At 41.4% G+C, this 18,128-nt stretch overlaps 1 protein-coding gene across 2 annotated transcripts in view; it reads right to left on the minus strand.

The window, feature by feature from the left end:
- Nucleotides 1–18,128, minus strand: part of enpp1 (ectonucleotide pyrophosphatase/phosphodiesterase 1) — a 74,697-nt gene that overhangs the window by 19,396 nt on the left and 37,173 nt on the right. For both annotated transcript variants that reach the window (XM_080454142.1, XM_080454143.1), the window contains exons 12-17: nt 15,701–15,809; nt 8,175–8,306; nt 7,561–7,592; nt 7,289–7,416; nt 4,455–4,524; nt 28–115 (exon numbers count right to left, since the gene is read on the minus strand). In XM_080454142.1, coding sequence (XP_080310268.1) covers nt 28–115; nt 4,455–4,524; nt 7,289–7,416; nt 7,561–7,592; nt 8,175–8,306; nt 15,701–15,809 — 559 coding nt within the window. The remainder of the gene's footprint in view (nt 1–27; nt 116–4,454; nt 4,525–7,288; nt 7,417–7,560; nt 7,593–8,174; nt 8,307–15,700; nt 15,810–18,128) is intronic.

The following is an 18,128-nucleotide window of genomic DNA, read 5'->3' on the forward strand; positions in this document are numbered from 1 at the left end:
AGTACAGTAAAAAACAAAGTGGCTTACCGCACATGAGGTTGTAAACTTCGATATTCTCAAACGGGGCAACAACAGTACTGTGTTTGAGTCCTGGGCCATAGCCAATGAAAATAGTCTGGAAGAAGGAGATAAACACAGTTAAATTCATACGTTTAGTGTACAGTATATGGAGACATACTATATACAAAACGAGAGATACACAAATATTGTCAAAATCACATTGATCCATCTCTATGAACAACTTTTAAATTGAACTTGTGACCATTTGTAAATGATACTACTTATAGTGAAAGGTCGAAATGTGTGTAAATATTTTTAAATGTTTACTTTTAACCACATGAACCCTAGCTATAGCGTCCCTATTCTGGGTATGTCATAATAGGTGAAAATTCAGCATATATTGCAGATCTACAAGCTGCTGTGAGCTTGTAGATCGGCTTTTTGACGTAAAAGGAACTACATAGTGTTTAAGTAGTTAAAGCAAACTTGTGACCTCTTGTAAATGGTCTATTATGGAAAATACTATTATAGTGAAAGTTGTAAATATGTGGAACTGTGTGCAGGTGATGTAACCCTGACTATTTCAAGTCGTGTGGTTTGCTTGTCTGTTGGGTCACACACACACACACACACACACAGTGTACAGCCATTTGTGCGACAGACATTCCTTTTGCTCAGACACCTGTTTTTGGAGAGGGGAACGTTTGTTGGCTATTTATACAGAGTTAAATTCCAGTGCAAAACCACGACCAGGAACTGACACAGACGTATCATATAAAGAGCGACACGAAAGTGGCAGACGGCAACCTTGTAAACATGGTCTCGGAAAGAAACAAAATGAGCCCAAAGCAAAACAAGTGTGGGTGGCGTACAACTACAACCGCTCTACTGCGTATACCCAAGTGCATTTTCTTGTGTATGAGTGAGTACATTATGGTGGCTGTCAGCACTGTTCATTCTACAGACCTGACATGTTTATATTGTCGCTATCCGGACAGAAACCTCTTAACTTTTTGTGTTTTTTCGTAAATTAATGCCATACTTTGATCATACGACAGCATCACACAAAAGTATCAAAAATAGCAGATCTGCAAGCTTGAAACACGGCGCGCAGCTATGCGTTTTTGCCATTTTTTTTTTTTGAATCCTGAAAAGTACCTGTTTTGGACAGATAGGACAGAGACGTTATATCAAAAGTGGATTTAAAGTACACTTTATTGTAGGCGTGGTATTGTAGGTGAGGCCCCACAATGTAGATGTAACCAGGGGTTTCTGCATGGATGTGTGTTTGCCTTGACTCAGACTGAGGTTTTACAAGACACTTTATCATGTGTTATATGGTGCAGTGGTAGACTAATGCCCGATTTATATATTTTTTTTATTTACTTTGCTGCGCGCCATGTGTCGCACACTGAAAGCTCACAACACCAGATTGGCTATTTTCGGTGCGCAACATGAAGCGCAACCAAGTATAAATCAGATATAATAGTTGAAGAAATTAGCTTGTGAAATGATGGTCACCGGTTCGATTTCCCAGGCAAGTACCTGAGACGCCGTACAGTACTCTTAATTCATTCAAGAGCATAGCATCAGTCTAAATAGCATAATATCAAAACATTATCTGTACATTGAAACTATAGAAACTATAGGATGCCAAAGTCAACAAATGAACCTAGCATCTCTTAGCGTCTAAATAACATTACATTTTAACCTTTGCATAAGACTGCTTGGTCGTCAAGGCTAGGTCAAGTGCTACGGTTGAGATTACAGCGGAGAATTGGGAGTGAGTCTGCAGTTCTAACTGCAATGGGGGAGTTTGTTCCACAGCTTGGGAGCCAGAAGGGAGAAGAGTCTGGGACGTGTGGAGCGTTGTCCCAGATGTTTGAGGTGAAGGTTCAGACAGCTTCCCTGTGTCACAGGGAAAGACTGTGGTTGTACTGGTCAGCACCCAGGTGTCAATTAGGTTCATTTCCCCATACGTAGCTTCATTTGATTGGCTCTGCAGCAGATTTGAACTGGAGACACACGTGAAGGTTCAAATCTGCTGCCGAGCCAATCAAACAAAGCTATGGGAAAATGAACCCGGGACAGGAAACGGGTATGCCACCTTCTGGAAACATGGGAAGTTATGCACAGATACTATTCAGGTGCTGCAGTCTTCGAAGGATGTGGTTACGGGTCTAAAACGTACCACCATGTTAAAGAGGAGCACGCCTGCTAAACAAACCTTACAAATTCTACTAAACCAATAGCAGTGATTATATAAAGATCATGTGGTACATTCAGCCACAGTTCTGGATCACTGAGAGAAAAGTCTCTCAAGCACAGCCATGTCCGCTAAGCAGCAATCTAGATAGGCTTCGACTAATTTGGGTGCCAGTAGGAGTTATTTTATACCACCGCAAAAGGTGAAGAGGAAGGTGAGGCGGACATCCACTTTATGTTCTGCTGATTTTCATTGCTCCCGATGTACAGACAGATATGCGTAAGACATTGGTTCTCAACCAGTGGTCCGGGGACCACCAGTGGTCCTTGAGGGGGTTCCAGGTGGTCCCCAGCTTAATGATGGAGAGTTGGTAACAAAATGGACCCTTATAGATCTTTAACTCTTGAGAGCGTAAAATGAAACCAAATTTAACTCAAGAGTTAAATTATTGTTAAACATCTGCATTACTTAATTAAATAATTGTTATTTTGATCAACGTTTGTCTGTTATCTCTCCTATGGTACCAACATCAATACAGCATGGATGTGTGTACAAAATCTTATCCAGCGACAACAAAATATTCTAAGTTTTGGGTCTGAGAGGCTAAATCTTATCAAATGGTGGTCCGTGGCTCAGATGCAGCATGAATAATGGCCCTTGATGTGACAAGGGTTGAAAACCACTGGCGTAAGCTTTTGAAACATGTGTGAGCCAACAGTCTGTCTCCAGAGACTACTAAGAGAATTAACGTCTCTGTTCAGTGAGAGATTTGTGGATTAGAGAAATTTGGGAGAATTTACCCTTCAATTGTACAACTAAAGCGCTTATGGAGCTGTTATATTTATGGAGTTTTTTGGGATGTGTCTCCCTCGGTTCTGTTCTTAGAAGAAAATACTGTGGTCAGAAGCTCTGCCAAGGTCGTGGAATTTTTGATTGCTGGACAACATGTTAAATCTCAGATTTACGGCCAGGGCCTGCATGCATGCTGTCAACAACTCGAAAATGCCGTTTCAAAACTGGAAATATGCATTTTGAAATAGCCAAACAGCCGCTAGCATAAACTGTGATTTAACCAGCGCCAATGCTGTAAAAGCAAAACAATATTTAGATACAATTTCAGACACATGAAAAATTAATAAAACGCTCACTTTCACACAAACGTCACTACTTACCAAGAGCTTAGAGACACCTCTGGTCTCTCCAAGAATTTAATAAACCCTACATACTTAGATGACCAGGGTCCCCCACGGCTCTGTATTAGGCACAATAGTATTTCCCTTTGCACCGAATCTCTTGGCAGAAAATAGCCGATCGCTTGTAGATCTGCTATTTTTTCGCAGAATGTACTACCCCAGAATACGGACGCTAGGGTTCAAGTGCTTAACACCTGACACTTCAACACAAACTACAGATACTGTATGAGATTGAATACAACTGTGGGATGCATTTGTAGCAAAGTAGCTCAGCCTGAAGCCCCCTATAAAAACCTAATATCTCCCTGGCTAAGGGGGGAATTTCCTCTTGTACAAGCTGTATGTTTGATTGTTTGATACGTGGGAGACCCGGGTTCAAATCTCAGGTGTTATGCAATCAATGAACTATCAATATAACCTTTTTCTATAATTACTCAAAGGAAGTAAACTATTTTCCCAGAGTTAAGGCATGGACACACCAAGGTGTTGGCATCTGTGCCTGATAATGTTTCATATTTTGTGCAGTGTGTCCCACACCGTCTATGGTAGTCTGAGAGACAGAGACAGAGATCCACACACACACAGAGACTTGCACCCAGCAGGCATTTCACATACCATAGTAGGCAAACATTTTATGGAACACACTAATTTCTGCCAAAAGAACATCCAGATTCTTAAGATGACAGGCATACTTTTATTTATAATGGTTGATATAACTCCTGTAGTGACTGAGTTTTGTGCCCATATATGATCTGGATTAAACGTGACATACCACCAGAAACAAACACAGAAAGGTGAACTGTCTACTGGCAGTGGGAAAGGAGTCTGTCATACAGATCACAGTGGACCACCCGCATGTGAACTCTTGGCTTCCACACGATGCGTTGTGAGCTTGTAGATCAGCTATTCTCAGCGAATAGACGTGGTGTAGAGGTAAAAAGGAGGGGTGCCTAGTATAGGCCCATGGGGGACCCCGGTCAACTAGAGTTTAAGTTTTAACCAAAGAAAAAGCTCACAACAGGCTAACAGACTGATAATATGTCTTCAACTCTGACCTGCATGTTTTTGAAGAGGTTATCTGATCCGTGGAATCCTCCAGTGCAGTATTTGATTTGGCTGGGCTGGCTGAGGAAGACAGAGCAGAATAAACACACTATGAATGGAGAGAGAGAATGTGTGTGTGTGTGTGTGTGTGTGTGTGTGTGTGTGTGTGTGTGTGTGTGTGTGTGTGTGTGTGTGTGTGTGTGTGTGTGTGTGTGTGTGTGTGTGTGTGTGTGTGTGTGTGTGTGTGTGTGTCAGAGGAAGGGAGTGAGTCTAACACAAGACGTCTGACCCTCCCGTCCCTAAAACATCCTGGCCAACGCTCTAAGAGTTCTAGACTCTTCACGTCCTCCGCGTCTTCTCTCTCTCTCTACCTCACCCCCTCGCACTCCTCTCTCCTATGTTGGGTTATACGCTACGTATGTTATTTACACATATACAGTTTGCTTGTCCAAAACGTTAAGAATGTTATTTAGATAGCATGCTGTTTAGACAGATGCTAGGATTGATGTTTACCATGGTATCCTATAGTTACTTAAGTAGCACTAAAATGTTTTCTGCACTTACAGTACATGACTATTTACCCTGTCGTTTGTTGACTAGTGTTCATCACATTTACTCTGCTGCTCGCGCACTTGTAAGTCGCTCTGGATAAGAGCAGCTGCTAAAGGCCTAAACTGTAAATTGTTGTAAATTGAATCAGTGAGTCACTCTCTCTCTCTCTCAGAACACACATGTGTGCAGTATATCTCTGCTGTCCGGCAGGAACCAGCTAACTCCAAAATGTTCATTTTTCAGGAAATGAAAAAAACAAGTTAGGAGGTTTTGTTCATCATTGATAAGAACAGCTGAATGGACCTCCAAGCTCACAATGAGGTTGGAGGTCAAAAGGGGGTGGAGCCTGGAGTCCGCTAAACCAGCTAGCCCCCGTTGCTGGAGTTAGCTGGTTTAGCAGAAAGTTTGAGGATCCAATGGAGTTAACTGGTTTTGTCAGAAGCACTTTTTAATACTTTTCATTGGTTCAATATTTGTTTTACCAACACACAGACGTAAAGGGTGTTCAATAGCACTGATTTATGGAAAAAAATGCAAAAGCGGAAAAATTGAGTACGGACAGCAACGATACTGTGTACAATGTCTCAGTAGGAGGTCAGCATACTGTAGCAGCTGTCCACAGGATTTACACAAATGATCTTGGTCTTCCACTGTCTTAACCCATTCAATCGGGGAACGCATCTCTGGCTATTCAGAAATAGAAGATATACAAGCTCATAGCTCTATGAGCTTGTAGATCTGCAAAAAATATATATCGTGATTTAAATGTGTGCAAATCTTTGAATATATATATATTTTTAAAGCAAACATTTATAACTGTCAAATGTCTCAACAAATGTCTTGTCAAGGACCACCCAAAAATATATGTTTTTGGCCGCCGATCCTCATCAAAATATGTTGTTCCAGGGACCCCCCAGAAGCAAAGATTTGAGTTGTTTCCAAAAAAATATATGTATTCAAAGATTTGCACAAATGTTCAAGATTTCTCAAAAATAGCAGGTCTAAAAGCTATGAGCTACAAATAATGGTTGTAGCTAAAATCTAAAATGACACAGATGCGTTCCCGGATTGAATGGTCTCCAGCTGTGATCTCCATATACAGTAAGTCAATGGTTGTCAAACTTTATCATTTAAAGGAAACCCCAGTTTGATGTACAAGATCACGCCACGGAACCACCATAACTCTACTTATAGATCTGTAAAGATCCATTTGGTTCCTAACTAGCAACAATTTACCTTTGGCCCTCCAGGAACCCCCTCAAGGACCCCTTGGGGGTCCCCAGACCCCACTTTGAGAACCAGTGCGATAAGCAACAAACACCATCTCAATCACATCCATGACTTCCATCATGTGATGGCGCTGTAGCGCTGTAGCTTATCTATCTGCAACATTCCTATACCGTTACAATCTGATTTGTTTCTCAAATATGACTGTCCACACTGTCGACCTGTCTGCATTGGTGGCTGTGGTAAACACATTCTGTAGGCGTGAGTAGTGCTTAGCTAGACACCATTGTACTCGTAATCAATGCGTCACAATGGTATGGCTCACTGAAAACAGCAGATCGACACGTTGTGAGCTTGTGGATCTGCTGGTTTTGGTGAGTGACACTGTCATACCAGAAAGTATAAATCAGTCAATCGTTAGAAATCAGATTTGAATTGCAATTTAACCCATTAAGACTGGGAAAGCATCTGTCATTTTAACCACTTTAACCATTATCTTTGGCTATTCAAAAATAGCAGATATACAAGCTGCTCATAGTGAACTTTTTTAAAGCAAACATTTGTAACTCAAATCTTTGCTTCTGGGGATTCTACAAATGTCTGCTTTTTTTTTTTAAACTTATGTTGCTATAATATCAGTGGCTCTCAAACTTTTTCATGTCAAGGACCAAGGATATGTATTTTGCATTTTGACCCCCCCACAACTCAAAATATGTTGTTCCAGGGACCCCCCAGAGGCAAATTTTTTAGTAAAAAATGTTCGCTTTAAAAAAAATATATATATAGTCAAAGATTTACAAGATCTACAAGCTCATAGCACGGCACTCGGTGGCACGCTATAAGCTTGTATATCTGCTATTTTTGAATAGCCAAAGAAATAAAAAATGACACAGATGCGTTCCTGGATTGAATGGGTTAAACTATCTAGGTTTCCATATTATTGTTATTTTTTTTGCTGTTCAGGCGGTTCTATCTAGTTCCAATCAGGAAAGCACAAAAATCAGAATGTGGACTGCCGGGTGTAAAGATAACCTTAGAGCTAATGTGAGCTGGAGGGGTCACTTACAGCGCCGCCTGCCAGCCTGGCTTCATGTAGAGGTGGCCCCGCTCGATGCGCACGTTGTTGGCAAAGTGCATGCGCTTGGGGAGGTGCTCTTTGAGGTACGGCCTCATTGGCTGGTCAGGGATCCTGCACTTCAGAACACAGGGCAGACAGGAGAGGAGAATCAACACGTCGTACACACACAGAGAGAGAGAGAGGGAATGTGTTGTTTGAAGGGAAAGTCAAGCAGGCAGATGATTTGTCATTCCTCTTAACAATGGAAAACGTCAACATACCGACAGATTCTTCACCAGGCCCGCATAGTCGACTGCAATGGAGGAAGACACACACACACACACACACACACACACACACACACACACACACACACACACACACACACCCCACACACACACACACACACACACACGAATGAGAAGACAAGGAAACGCATTGTTTTAGTTATAGCCACGCTGATAATGATGAATAATGTCACCTTGGGAATTAACCCATCGAATCTGGAAACGCATATCTCTGTCATTTTTAGATTTATTTGGGCTATTCAAAAATAGCAGATCTACAAGCTCATAGCGCAGCACCGAGTGCCGCGCTATGAGCTTGTAGATCTGCTATTTTTTGAGGAAAAAAAATCGTGAAAATGTGTGCAAATCTTTGAATATATATTTTTTAAAGCAAACATTTGTAAAATATGCTGTTCCAGGGACCCCCCAGAAGCAAAGATTTGAGTTACAAATGTTCGCTTAAAAATATATATATTCAAAGATTTGCACAAATCTTCATGATTTAAAATAAAATAGCCAGAGACATCTTAAAATGACAGACGCGTTCCCTTACCGGTCTTAGTGGGTTATACAGGAAGTGCAGTAGGACGTTATCAAGGGGAACTCACAGGAAAAGAAGTCTTCTGGAAGGCGCTTGGGTCTGATTCGAGCAGCGGGGCCTTGGATGACGACAAAGTCATCAAGGTTGTCCTGATAGGACGACACGTACGCTGCCTTTTTACACGAGGCCTCCTCCATGCCTGCAATACAATAACGGCAACATTAACCATTTTCGAATAAAATATTGCGGGGAAATTATAATAAGCAGATCTGGCAACCCTGGATCTAATACAAGCTCACAACGTTTCGAATAGCCGAAAACACAAACTAGCTAGGGCAATTATGTGTTTACATTGTTCCTCATTTGGCTGGGGACCCCTCTGGAACCCCCCTCAAGGACCCCTGGGGGTCCTCCGGAGCCCACTTTGAGAGCTAGAGCAGTGAGCTGCATGATCACGTGACCTCAAGTACAGGTCTGTCTATGGGTACAGCCACACAGTTCCGTCTACCGTCCGTAAGACGGACGGTAGACGGGCGGAAGTCCCATACACTCCCATGTTATCGCGACCGTTCTTCCGGTTTTAAACTTAACATGGGAGTGTATGGGACTTCCGCCCGTCTACCGTCCGTCTTACGGACGGTAGACGGAACTGTGTGGCTGTACCCAATCACAGGTGGCAAGCATTTGCTCTTGGTCATAAAAACGCTGCAGTTCTCATTAATGGCCTATGGGGTCAGCAAGTATGTTTGGCCTTGGGCCAATTTCTTTCTAAGTCATTAGGGCCAGAACACAATCAAGAGAAATTGATTTTAAGAAATTGATTTGATTGATTTTAAGAAATTAAGATCTGGAACTTTGACATAGTCTTATACAATAATCAATATATTAATTGCTATAAGTTACCAAAATAAGATTTGTGTGTTTTAACTGCATATACTGATAAAACTGTGTGTGTAATCAAATGTCACAGGTGCAGATCATTTTGTGAAGGCCACATCCATGAATGAGGACTTTCAGTTATGAGGACTGGAGATAGGCAGACATACTCCCTTTTGAACAGAGATAAACAAGCTCTTTCATTGAATAGGAGCTCAAGGTCTGTTCTCAGATATGGAGAGATGGTCTCACACTAGGAGTGCTGCTTTAGTAGTCACAGAAATCCATCTATAGAGATGGGCATGTGTAGACTTGGAGTGTTTGTGGTTAGACCTCAGTTAATCATGGCAACATATTTATACAAATTAACATTACATAGGAGCTCAAGGTCTGTTCTTAGATATGGAGAGAAACTGTATTAAACACATGCCTGTGAAGCACTGGATAAAAACATTCTTAAAGGTAGGGGGTAGATGCTCTATTCTCTCCTGTGAAGCACTGGATAAAACATTCTTAAAGGTAGGGGGTAGATTCTCTATTTTCTCCTGTGAAGCACTGGACAAAAACATTCTTAAAGGTGGGGGGTAGATTCTCTATTTAGTAGAGTGCTTTTCAAACTTTTTAATTAAAAAGGATCTCCAATTTGGTATGCAAATTTAGGTCACAGACCCCCATAACTCTGAGAGTGTACAAATGGAACCAAGTTTGTACACTATCTGAGTTACAGACCTTTTAAGGAGTTCCGAACTACAATTCAGCTTTAACCAATGGGTGGCGCGTCACGGCTCCCTTCGTCCATAATTTTTTACAGTCTATAGGGATGGGCATGTGTAGACTTGGAGTGTTTGCGGTAAGCCTCAGTTAATCATGGCGTGACATCATATGTATACAAATTAACATTACAGTGCACATCACAAGTCTTGAACACAAGCAACTTCATCATTACATTGTGTGTAGACGTCAGTACTCTCGGCAAACAAAGCCAAGCATGTCATTATACGGACAGAGCCTGCAAGGTGAACAATGTTTGAATAAAGATGATAAACAGTCATCCGTCTTTATGGAAAAGTTTTCCACTGTCTCGTGGTTTCCTAGTCGTCACTATCAGCTATGGTTTCAGAGCAAAAACGTGCCTTTATTTTAAAAGCCAATCCATTGAAAACAAAAATTAAACTAAACTGTGGTTTTGTAGATTATAAAGCCGGTCTTTAGCCCTTTACGCACAGCTTGCTTTGAAGTGAATATTTATAGATTTCTTGGCGAGCTTGGATATTTCATACATAGATCCAACTGGATAAAGTTAACCACTTAAACACGTCGCGTTGTGAGCTTGTCGATCTGCTATTTTCAGCGAAAGCTTTCCCCACAATAACAGAAAAGACACTTGGCGCCGTGGCTCTGGGCTGAGCAGGGTAGTTCAGCTGTTACTACTAGCAGTACATCATGCCACTGTGCTGCGGTAGAAAAAGCAGCATGTGTCCCATTATATTATAATAAAGCGGCTATACTACTACTGACTATTGCTTTCAAAAACCCACCTTATAGTCCATGAGCCAGAGCCCCAAAATTGAGCAATGATTATCGAAAGAGTGGGCAAAACCAAACCTATATTAAATTGTTCATAGGGTCAATACGAGTAAATAAATATATGATAACCTTTCCACAGGAGCAGCTTTTTCATGGTTACCACACATTTTGTTATTTTCCCCATACGTACAAGACCGGTCAAAAAATAAAATAAAATAAAAAATAGTTATCATAATGAAACTTCCTGAGTTGATTACTTACATGAAGACAATGATTTATCGTATTACAAGTTTTCTGAAATTGTATATTTAAATATGCAAATTAGGCATTAGGAAAATATGCCCACATTTGCATAACTTTCCAGAATCAACATTGGAACATTGGACAAAGCCAGAGTCAACATTCTTATTTCATTTTGTTAAGATGTTGGAGTCAAAGGTTTTTAACGAGGGAATATTCAATATCTGGCTCAATTTTGGGGCTCTGGCTCATGGACTAAATGCCTAATTTGCATATTTAAATATACAATTTCAGAAAACTTGTAATACGATAAATCATTGTCTTCATGTAAGTAATCAACTCAGGAAGTTTCATTATGATAACTCCTTTTTAAATTTTGTCATTTTTTCATGTCATGTACGTATGGGGAAAATAACAAAATGTGTGATAACCATGAAAAAGCTGCTCCTGTGGAAAGGTTATCATATATTTATTTACTCGTATTGACCCTATGAACAATTGAATATAGGTATGGTTTTGCCCACTCTTTCGATTATGAAATCTTGTCTGGCTCATGGACTATTACAGATGACAAACGATTGTAACCTTTCTCTTGCCCTTGATTGTGACCTTTGGCTTTTTGACCTGGGCAGACCCACTGATTCATTCACTCACAAGTTTCATGCTGATCTGTCCATCCAAGTTATTTTGCAAACACACAAACAAAACCTACTCCGTGGGCGGAGGTAATAAAACTTATTTAAAGGTACATTAAAGAACCACTGAAAACATGTGGTTAGTTGTAGTGGGGGGGGGGGGAGAATAGCCTCGGTCACATAACGAATGATCGTAACGATAAACATATGACACAGCACCTATAATTCATACCATATTTCAGAGACACAGGACCTACTCAAGAGACCCTGGGAGGTTGGGAAATTCCAGTGTACTGTACAATCATTTCAGTAGATGTACAGTAACTCAAAACAGGAGCACCGCATCTATGGTTACACTGAGCTCGACCTCAGGTGCAGAGTGCTGCTGATATGAGAACCTTTTAGAGCCGTTTTGGTGCTGAACCCCAGTCCAGATCCCGACGGCCTTTGCTGCATGTCTCTCCCCATTTCCTGTCAAACTACTTTCCTATCAAGGCACAAAAATACCCCCCTCCCCCAAAAAAAAAGACCCCAACTGAAGGCTGTCATATCACGATAGGACCCGATGGACAGGTAAATAGCAGCAAATTAAGTGATGTCTATCTCACAGACAATCTGAAACATCTGACTGAATCCAGCTATTTGGGGATTTTGGAACCATACCATCCCTATTGTGGGCATGTCATAATAGGTGAGCATTTACAAGCTCAAAATGCATTGCAACGCATCACGTTTTGGAGCTTGAAGATCGTCTACTTTCGGCAAGTGTGTAGAGGGGGAAAAGGGAGGGGACCAAGTACAGACCCCTGGGGCACCCAGGTCTACAAGTATAAAGTAAACCCTCTATACTAATTTAGTAGTTAAATAAAATGTTCAGGAACTTCTACAACCTGTCTAACGCAGTACGCTCATGGCAGAGTTTGTTGCCCGTCACTAAGCAACGGGTGCATTTGGAAATGCGCTCTGAGAATCTGCTCCCATTTCAGAGTGCTCTGGTATTGACATTATAGAGTGCTCTAATATCATATAATTTACGAAACTATCAGAGGAGATACTCATCAACTAATGTTGCCATTTTAATCTTTAAAAATCTTAAAATCTTTTTTATCTTAAATGAACGTTAATTCATCCTACTGTATGTATAAACATGATTGTTCCCGGTTTTATTAAATGTACATTACATTACGGTCATTTAGCAGACGCTTTTATCCAAAGCGACTTACAATAAGTGCATAGGTAGGGAACGAAACTACTGATCACCAGAAGTATCATTATTAAGTGCATTCTCTTCTAAAACAAGCAACTAAGAGTATACCTATCGCTAAAGTAAAAGTGCAATATATCAGCTACCTACTTTCATAAACAGATGAGACAAAATAGGAAAATCAAATGAGCAAGAGCTAAAACAAATAAGTGTATCGAATAAACAAGATCCAATAAAATAAGTAAAACTGTATACGTGTGTTGAATACTGTCTAGAGCGGGTCCATTTGGTTCCATTTGTACACTCTCAGAGTTAAATTAACATTGATTTTACAATATAAATTGGGGTCCCAGAGATAGAAATGCCATCCGTAGCCCATTGCATGTCAAACTGGGGGTCCTTGAAATTAAAATGGTTGAGAATCACTGCTAGTGCTAGAGCCATAAAAATCTTCTCTTATGGGGGTCCCTATGGTATATCTTTTCAAATGGGGGTCCGTGGGCTAATAAGAGTCACGTTGGGGGTTCTTGACATGAAAAAGTTTGAGAACCACTGGTCTAGCGCATCAAACAAGCTGCAACCAGGCTTTGAGTGCTCCTTTTCTCGGAATTTCCAAACGGCGCCGCTTCGACCTCTCGGATTTTCCGAACGACCACAAGCTCACCCCTGGGTGCTCAACGGCACTCTCAGAGCACATTTCCAAACGCAAAGAATCAAGTGTTGTTTATTGCGATCTGGCCACTGTTCCCAGGACTCCCTCCACTACTAAACCCTTATGGTTTCACAGCTCCTGAATTATTTGGGAGCGCATGTTGACGGTAATGTAGAGTGGTGTGAACTCCCCTTGATGTACGGTGGAGCGTAGAGCCAGGGCCGGCTACAGTGACTTTAAATTAATAACCCGTCTTCCAAATTACAACGCCGACGAAGGCGTTTATTACAAGGATAGACGAACATCGCCCTGAGCCACATTGTACACTGTATCTCATCTCATCGATGGATATGCCTAATTACAAGACTAGACATGTGGCCTGCAGATGTCCTGGGCATCTTCCCCCCCCCCTCTCTGCCCCCATCCAACACAGTAAAAGCCAGATTTATACTGCTATAGCTGATCTAAAAGCACTTGGAGATCAGCTATTTCCCGCACGCGACACCCGCACGCAACTAGAGTAAAACTAGAGTATAACTCAGCCTTAAAGGGATAGTTCACCCCCGAAATGACTTTTTTTCTATCGATTAGTCACCCCATGGAGACTTGAATTAATGGATATTTTTTTGTTTTGTCGTATTCCTAAGCCAATAATTCCGCGGTTACGGTAGGAGATACAAAGTCTCCTTTGCGTCGCCTACCGGAACCGCTGGTCGACAGATTGGTTTAGGAACACGACAAAAACAAAAATATCCATGAATTCAAGTTTCCATGGGGTGACTAATCGATAGAAAAAAAGATTTTTGGGGGTGAACTATCCCTTTAACGCTTCTATCCCACTGAGCTGGCTCACACCACGGCACACTAGCCTCGCTTGTTGTCACCGGGCCCGGCGTCTCAGTCTGGTATGCGCGTCCGTCGCCCCTGGAACAGGTGTCGTGACACACTCCAAACAGTGGAAGCTGACACTTGTGACACTTAGTAGCTAAACGGTGGGACAGTCCCTCTCTAAGGCACCGGGATGAAAAACGATCCGAGAGCGCCTGGCGACGGAACAGGGAGGCCTCGGTTCGCCTAGTAGAGCCAACCAGGGTTTTGTTTTTGGAATGGGATGAAAAAAAAAACTGCCAGTGACATTAAACAGCTCGATTTCAGGAAAGCCAGCGAGTGGGGCAAGCGAGGACACCCATTTTTTTCTTCGCTCTTTTCCTTCCCTGCAAACTAAACGAGGTCATTTCCTATTCATACTGTTCTCATTAAAGCATTTTGTGGTCGGCGTTCATTTTTTAGGGAAAAAATAATCCAACCGTTTTTTTGTTTTTATCAGTTCCGTCTGGGCGTTTTCGTGCGCCGTTTTAAAAAGGAAATTCTGTGTTTATTTTCCAAATAAAAGCCTCTGTAAACTTAGCGCTGATGCCTGTCACGACCTATAACCTTGATGGTAGCAGTGTGTGGAGTTTGAAGCTGCAATCTGGGATTCATTTTTTATGAATGAAAGCTTATTTTAACCCATCTGTATGGTTTTCTCACTCAACAGTAAACAAACCAACATCTGTACAGTATACGTGTATACAGGGTATCTGCACATTTCTAAAGTGACAATTTAATGACTTTTAAGACCTTTTAATACCAAATAGTTAAATATGACCTAAGAAAGAGACAAACGTTGCAAAAATAGCCAATCTAAAAGCTCACAACGAGGCGTTGTGAGCTTGTAGATCGGCTATTTTCACAATATTTATCTGTGGAACTGAGTCAAACTAAATGCAGAGCCTACAACTCCAAGTGCTTGTCAGGGTGGGGGGCCCCAGTTCAAAATTCAATTATGATTATTGTGGGGGGGTCGCGGCCTGTTAAGTTTGGGAACCCTTGGTGGTAGAGTATGTTAATACAAGTAAGACGCGCGAACGCTGGAGGCGAACGCAGATTGACTGTGGCTGCCATATTTCAACCACACTGTAGTAGTGCACTCTGCCGCACTCTGTCGGCTGTATACAGGCAGTGCAGTTGCTGGCATTTCAGCACGGAGTTTCGAGTCACATGGGGGAGTGAGCCAATGAGAGAATGAGAGAGTGAACACAGACGGAAAGACCATAAATATGGGACAGACGGACACACACACACAACGCAAGCACGATGATATAGTAAGCTCCACTTGGTCGCGTTCGCAATAACTTGTACATCTGCAGTGGTTGGAGGTGGTCTCCCTACTCTTCCACGGAGACCATCTAGACCCTGGTATCAGGTAGACACATACTGGTTGACAAGTAGTACTGCCTGGAGCCCATGAGCCCAACATCTCCCCTGGCAAATGGTCGGATTCTCTCTTGCTGAGTGGTTTTGGTATGCAACGTGCGAGACCCGGATTTGAATCCCCGGGGTTATACAGTTAGAATATCTCTCCGTGGGGAGAGGACATACAACGTACAGATTGTAGCTTTTTTAAATGTGACTCTCACCGTGGTCGGAGAGCACCACCATGTTGACACAGTGGTGCAGGTTCCTCTGTTTGAGTCCGTCCATCAACATCCCCAACAACCTGTCCACGTTCAGCAAGGCCTCGATCACCTGCAAACACAGCAGCATCGACAACACATCCTCAGTCTACCTCCAATCCTCCATATGTCATTTCTTTATGTAACCCTTTAAGACCGGGAACACATCCGTGTCGTTTTAAGGTTTCTTTGGCTATTCCACAAATAGCAGATATACTGTGCCGCAGTATGAGATCAGCAATTTTTTTTTAAAGATTGTCGAAAATGTGTGCAAACCTTTGAATATATGTGGGGTTAGGGTTATGTGGGGGACATTATGTGTTGTAACAGTGGGCAACATTTTAATTGTGTTGCATCAAGTTTCTACAGAGTTGACAGCCGACTGAATAAATTACCCATTGTTCACGCCCATTACCAGGAACTGAGGGGTGCTAGAAGTGCCAATTCTTTAGAAAGAATTTTCTCAGTTTGGACTATTATAGTTTAACAGGATTCAAATGAGCATATCTTCTTCAAATATGTTCCTATAAAAGATGAAAAATGACCATGGCTACTTGTGTCTCAAACCACTGTACCTGGTCAAATATGTATGTTTTAAAGCAAACATTTTTAACTCCGATCTGTGCTTCTGGGGGTCCCTGGAACAACAAAGTGGTATTTTATCATTTTGGTGGTCCTTGACATGGAAAAGTTGGAGCACCACTGATATAGCAACATACTGTTAGGATTTAGAAAACATTTTTAGATATTTATTTGGCCGCGGACCCCCATCTCAAAATGTTGTGTTCCATGGACCCCCAGAAGCAAAGATTTGAGTTAAAAATGTTCGCTTTAAAAAATATATATTCAAAGATTTGCACTTAACACATTAACTCAATCTTAAGGATTTTAACAAGATCTATGGCGACATGAAAAAAACAAAAAAACAACAAAAACACCTTGGCACTGGTGAGTACATTATGAGATTAACCTCTGGCGGTCGATGTGTTAATGTTCAAGATTTTTCAAAAATATCAGATATACAAGCTCATATGAGCTTGTAGATCTGCTATTTTTTAATAGCCAAAGACATCTTAAAATGTCACAGATGCGTTCCCGGTCTTAATGGGTTAATGCCCTACTTTTCACTTGGTCGTATGCAGTGTCTGAAAAAGTTGTGAAAATAGCCAATCTCTCCCAATTTAGAAAGTGGTTAAGTCTGTCTGTGGGTCTTATAAACATTTCACCAATGCAAAGTATGAACAAGAGCTTGTGTCCTGACCGGGATTTGAACCCGGGTGGGAGACCAAACCTCAACCGCTCAGTCAAGAGGCATTCGCTTGACGCTTGTCCAAGGGAGGTATTGCACTTATGAGCTCCATGCAGGCAGTATTACCCCTTTTGGGTATATTACTATTTGACAGCAACAGTTGAGAGAGACACAAATGGTCCGTCTGGACGGGAGTCGCATTGGCCAGTATGATAGTATGATATACTGTACCACAATGGGGGCTTCCAGATAGTCAAGTGGTTAGGGCTTATGGGCCCCATCCCCGCTTTTCCCTTTATGCCTAAACTTTTGGCATTTTTTACTATTTTGAAAAACATTTTTGAATAGTTCAAATAGCCGATCAACAAGCTCACAACGTGTCGATGTAGATCAGCTATTTTCACCATTTTAAAATGTTTTTCGAAGGTAAGGCATAGGGCCCAATAAGTAAGTATGCCCTAACCACATGGCATCGGGATTCTGGAAGCCCTATTCAGGCAGTACTACTTGTCGACCAGCAGGTGTCCTAGCTGACACCATGGACTAAATGTCTCAGACCACCTCCAACCACTGCAGATGTACTAGTTATCAGTGGTGGAAAAAGTACTCAAATTCTTTATTTAAGTAAAAGTATCAATACTGCAATGTACAGTAGAAATACTATGTTACATGTACAAGTCCGGAATTCTAAATTTAATTGAGTAAAAGTACAAAAGTATTGGTATCAGAATGTACATAAGTACAAAAAGTAGAAAGTACTCATTATGCAGAATGTCAGAATCCTTTGAAAATAGCCGATCTACAAGCTCACAATGTGTCGCATCATGACACATTGTGAGCTTGTAGATCGGCTATTTTCAAATGGCCGAAATGTATATAGGGCTGAAGTGGTTTATGTAGGTTTTGTAATAATCAAAATCTACAAAGTAACTAGTAACTAAAGTTTAAAAATAATGATAGTGGAGTAAAAGTACAATATTTGCCTCTGAGATGTAGTGGAGTAGAAGTAAAAGTACTGATAATTGGAAATTAAGTAAAAAAATACCTCAACATTGTACTCAAGTACAGTATTGAGTAAATGTACCTAGTTACTTTACACCACTACAAGTTATATTGTGTTAACATACTCTACCATACAGATGT

Source organism: Gymnoscopelus braueri (assembly GCF_963280865.1).
Source record: "Gymnoscopelus braueri genome assembly, chromosome: 16".
In the NCBI taxonomy this organism is placed as follows: Eukaryota; Metazoa; Chordata; class Actinopteri; order Myctophiformes; family Myctophidae; genus Gymnoscopelus; species Gymnoscopelus braueri.